The 5,047-nt window shown below is 41.5% G+C and overlaps 1 protein-coding gene across 1 annotated transcript; it reads right to left on the bottom strand.

Moving 5' to 3' along the window:
* Positions 1-1,200: 1,200 nt before the first annotated feature.
* LOC137429062 (uncharacterized) lies at positions 1,201-3,513 on the bottom strand. Its single transcript, XM_068119085.2, has 2 exons — positions 3,225-3,513; positions 1,201-3,031 (listed from the first exon to the last, which is right to left on the bottom strand). The coding sequence occupies exons 1-2, from the start codon at positions 3,492-3,494 to the stop codon at positions 2,111-2,113; spliced, it is 1,191 nt and encodes a 396-aa protein (XP_067975186.2). The 5' UTR covers positions 3,495-3,513; the 3' UTR covers positions 1,201-2,110.
* Positions 3,514-5,047: the final 1,534 nt, after the last annotated feature.

The raw sequence follows: 5,047 nt of genomic DNA on the forward strand, positions 1-5,047 counted from the left end.
TCACCACCACGTAATTATAAGTACCTCACCACCAATTAATTCAAAACACCTCACCACCATGTGATTTAAAAACACCTCACCACCACGTAATTCAAAACACCTCACCACCACGTAATTAAAAACACCTCACCCCACGTAATTATAAGTACCTCACCACCAATTAATTCAAAACACCTCACCACCATGTGATTTAAAAAACACCTCACCACCACGTCATTTAAAAACACCTCACCACCACATAATTCAAAAATCCTCACCACCACGTGATTCAAAACCACCACAACGTTATTAAAAACACTTCACAACCATGGAAACAAAAGTTTGAGGGAGTCGTTAAGTGACAACACAGACACTGCCCAGATGTGCAGATATATAGATAAATGACTATATACAACAACAACAACAACAACATGCATTTTAAAAGGCCATTTTCCCTGCTAGAGCGGGGGTTAGCCTTGCGGTCCCCATGACAATCTTCTCCATTTTGCCCTATTTTCTGCATCTCCCATTGCTAACCCCCTTGCCCGCATTTCTTCTTCCACCATCTTTAGCCAAGTCTTTCTCGGTCTTCCCCGTCTTCTACTTCCTTCTACATTCATTTCCATCACTCTTCTCAAACAGTCACTTTCATCCTTCCTCAACACATGACCAAACCATCTCAACCTATTTCTCTTCACAGCATCAATCACAGGCTCTATTCCCATCATCTTTCGCAATTCATCATTTGTCTTCCTCTCTCTCAACGATACTCCGCACATCCGTCGAACCATTCGCATTTCCACCCTTTCCAGCCTTCGTTGCTGCTCTACGTTCATTACCCATGTCTCGCTCCCATAAATCATAACACTTCTCACACATGCAGCATACACCTTTCCCTTCAGCTTCAACGACACTCCCTATAACTGTATACTGTATATAAATAAATGACTGTATAGCGGGGCAGATATGTGAAACAATTGTTCAGATTGCGGTAAAAGCACCAAATTTCGTACAGTTCATCTTGAATACATAATAATCGATTTCAGATATAGTGCCAAGAAAAAAATCCCCCTGGTGGCCATATTTGGCCAAAATCCAAGATGGTCACCAGCCGAGCCGTGAATTTCTATTAAACCCGATATTTTCTTTAATATTCAAGCTACAGACATGAATAAAACATCATTTTGTATGTTTTCAGACACAAGGAATCCAATTACAGCATTAATTCTTTCATAAAATACATTTATTTCAACATAAAGGGCTTTTTTGTGCCAAATTATCTGAAATCGGTGAAAAATTTGACCGATTTTAAGCAATGTGATGTGATATCATATCACAACATGGGTGTATTATACTCATAATATAAATTCTAAGTATTTTTTACTTGCAATAATATATGTAATGCATGAAGGTGTAATTGTACACATCATTTATAATATGGTAATTTAGTACCCGAATCGCTCTGTTGTTCCACCTGCCAACAGTTTAGCACAACAATACATCGCTACCATTAAATTATGCACATAGTACACTGATGCATGTGAAATTAGATTTAAAAATGAACAATATTAAAACATTTCACATTAAATGAAAAGTAAAATTACTTTACATGGAATTACCACATGGTTGAGTTTTAAAATAAATGCATTGTCATCATGGTAACATATGATGTACAAGCAGAAGCAAACATAAATAAAAATGTAAACAAATATCGCAATGCAATATATTGGGAAGTAAGAACACAAAATCATTAAGCAACTACTTCTGACTGCAGTTGGGTGTGGTTGACATTCCACATTATAACAGATTATTAAGCACCTCGATATGATATACCAGTATACCAGTAGCCACTATAGCTGACTGCTGGCAAGAACGATACCGTAAAACTGATATACCAATCAGACTAGAATTAAAACACAATTACCCACATTGGCAGATCTTGAAATAAACAATAAATTGACCAGTTCATGTTGTATATAGACATGATAGACAACAAATACATTAACTATATACACCCATGTCAACTGAATGACAATACTACTGAAACATGATGATGTCCACTACTAATACTGCAGTAGGCTACATTCGACTAGCGAATGAAAACGCCATATCATTACATCATTTACAACAGTCAGTTGCCTTCATTGTGGTCGCAATCACCCCTGCATTGACAGAGTGTTGTGCATTTAAGATTTGCTTTGACACACTTGCATTGTCCCCTGCAACCTTTCACACAATGACACTTTATCAGCTCGGAACAAGACATTGCTGCTTCAGGCGGTAGTGTCCACAGTGGTTCCCATTCATGTAGAGCGCTCTTCTTCCACCCCCATGCATCTGGGGAAGGCACCTCTGGAACACGCACATGTGACTGTCCCCAAATATGTCCACCTTGGTAGACTGTCCGTTTCACTTGTTGTAACAGTGCTGCACTTGTTGGCGGTATACCATCGAGAGATCTAGCTTTGGTACTGAACATGTGTTGCCTGGCTGCATTTACGCTGGTTTCTGAAGATGTCCTGTCATACAGCAGTACAACGAAGCACTCTAAAACTGACATGTACTCTTCGTTGAAACTTGATGGCGTTTCCGTAAGAGTGATGAAGACTGGAGTGACCTCGGGGAATGATTTCCAAATGTCGAAAGCAGTCTTCTTTCCTCTCCCCGCAAATGATGACACGGTGTCGCAACCAGCGAAGGCATGAAACATTGGAAGCGCCCTTGCTTTGTCATGGCCCAACGATGTGGCGATCTCATGAGCAGGGATGTACCGGAAATGCTTTCCTGTGCCAAACGCAACCCATATCTCCGTGTTCTCGAGACGTGCAGCATTGGAGACGGCAAGAACAAGTACATCGGTGTCGACTGTCCGCAAGACAATTCTGCGATGTCCTCGGTTTGCTGCATCCATTGCATGGACGAACATTCTCGTGTCTGCTTCTTCGTGCGAACAAGGTGCCATAGCCGATACGTTTTGATTCACACGAGTACACAACACATTCTCTCCACATGTCGTGTACACTTCCTTCTCTGTGGAGAGATTTTCCACCACCTATGGTTAGAAGTAGCGACAGTAAAGAAGTATTAGTGATTATAGATTCATATTGGTATAGAGCATTGGTATATCAGTAGTACGCACACTTGCTAACATGGTTAATGAAACTACATTGTATATTAAATGTTATGTACAATTATTTGCATATATTAAGAATTATATTAAGCATGGTGATTGGTGACGGTAATACCTGATGTGCCAAGAATTCGAAGAGCTCAGTCTTGTTGTTGTCCAAACGCAGGAACTCCTGCCAGTTTCCTGGAATAGTGTTTGCTGCTGTTACACGTCTCCGAATACCTTTGCCTCGTTTCTCTCTAGCTGTGGATTTAAAGCTCCCTTGGATGTACATGTCCCAAACGATATCGACTCTCGAGACGTTTCGTAGCTGTGCTTTGATGTACGGCAGAAACACTAGGGTAGCGTATTCCTGGAAGGTTTTGGTCCCTACTGGTCTCAACATGTTGACGATTGCTGCTCCATCCAATATGATAACATCAGGGGGAGTGGAGGGGGAGGGGGAGGGGGAGGGGGGGAGGGGGAGGGGGGGGGGGGTAGGGGAGGGGGAGGGGGGAACGGCTAGCTTGGCAAACGATAGCAGGCTTTTTACTTTTATTTTTACCTCAATGAGGGCTATATATATAGTCCGTGCTTGGAGCCTTCAAGTTCAACATAAAGTTTTTTTTATGAAAAATAATGCAGATGTATAACAATCCACCAATGCAAGTTCAGAAATGAATGCAGATCCTTTACTTTGCGATACAAACGCAATTCCCGCCATTTCCACTCACGATCGAGGCCTCCAGAGTTACCGCGCCTCTTCTTCCTCCTACAACTTCGTCTCACTTCTTTCACTCAAAATGCACGAAATTCTGCCACATGAAATTATGTAGAGGCCTCGTCGGGAGGATATAAGGTAGATAAGGAAGGCGTTGTAACAGAAGAATCAAAATAAAAGTGGAAGAACATAAGGAAATGGGAGCTATTCTGGACCCACAGCCAAACCCGACAAACCATTGCAATACACCCCGAACGTCTAGCGCCGCCACAAACTACACCATGGAATTGCAGCTGGCGCGGTTTTTTTAAACCATTGATATTAAAATAAAACACCCTAAAACCACCGGGATTTTATGCTGATTCCGAATCTGTGTCTAAAACTTTTCTCCGATGTGTAGTTCTTGAGTTATAAGCGGACATCCAGACAGACACACACACACACAGACACTCCTCCTTTATATATAGAGATATATATATATACCAACCATGTAAACACACAGTGTGTATGTATGTGTTTTTGTGATGTCTGTCCACCTTCATAAGGTGGACAGACATCACAGATAGACAGATAGGTTTTAAAGGCTTTGAGTAGTGCTTTTGGAGCGATTTCAGTGGGGTTTTAATGAGCAATCTTTGAACACGACTATGTGTCCTCCAGAAGACCTAAAAGATACAGAGGACCCAAAATACCCAAAGGACCCAGAAGACCCCAAATATCCAAAAGACCCAAATGACCCCGCAGATTCAAAGACCCAGAGGACACAAAAGACCCCAAGGACTATGAAGAGTCAAAAGACCCCGAGAATCCAAAAGACCCTGAAGACCCAATGGACCCCGAGGAGCCAAAAGACTGAATAAACCCCAAAGACCCAATGGACCCCAAACACCCAAAAGACCCCAAATACCCTGAAGACCGTTAAAGACCCAAAAAGACCACAAAAACCAAAAATACCCTAAAGATGCAAAATTCCCCAAAGACCCAAAATAACCAAAAGACTGAAAAGACCCCAAGACCCTTAAATAACCAAAAGACCACAAAGACTGTAAAGACCCAAAACACCCCAAAGACCCTTAAAGACTCTGAAGACCAAAATGACTACAAAGACCCTGAATATCTAAAATACCCCAAAGACCCCAAGACCCTTAAAGACCCAAAAAGGCCACAAAAAACCAAAAGATCCTGAAGATTCAAAATTCCCCAAAGACCCAAAAGATTGAAAAGACCCCAAGACCCTA

The sequence above is a fragment of the Myxine glutinosa genome, chromosome 6 (genome assembly GCF_964187855.1).
Source record: "Myxine glutinosa chromosome 6, kmMyxGlut1.1, whole genome shotgun sequence".
Lineage (NCBI taxonomy): Eukaryota > Metazoa > Chordata > Myxini > Myxiniformes > Myxinidae > Myxine > Myxine glutinosa.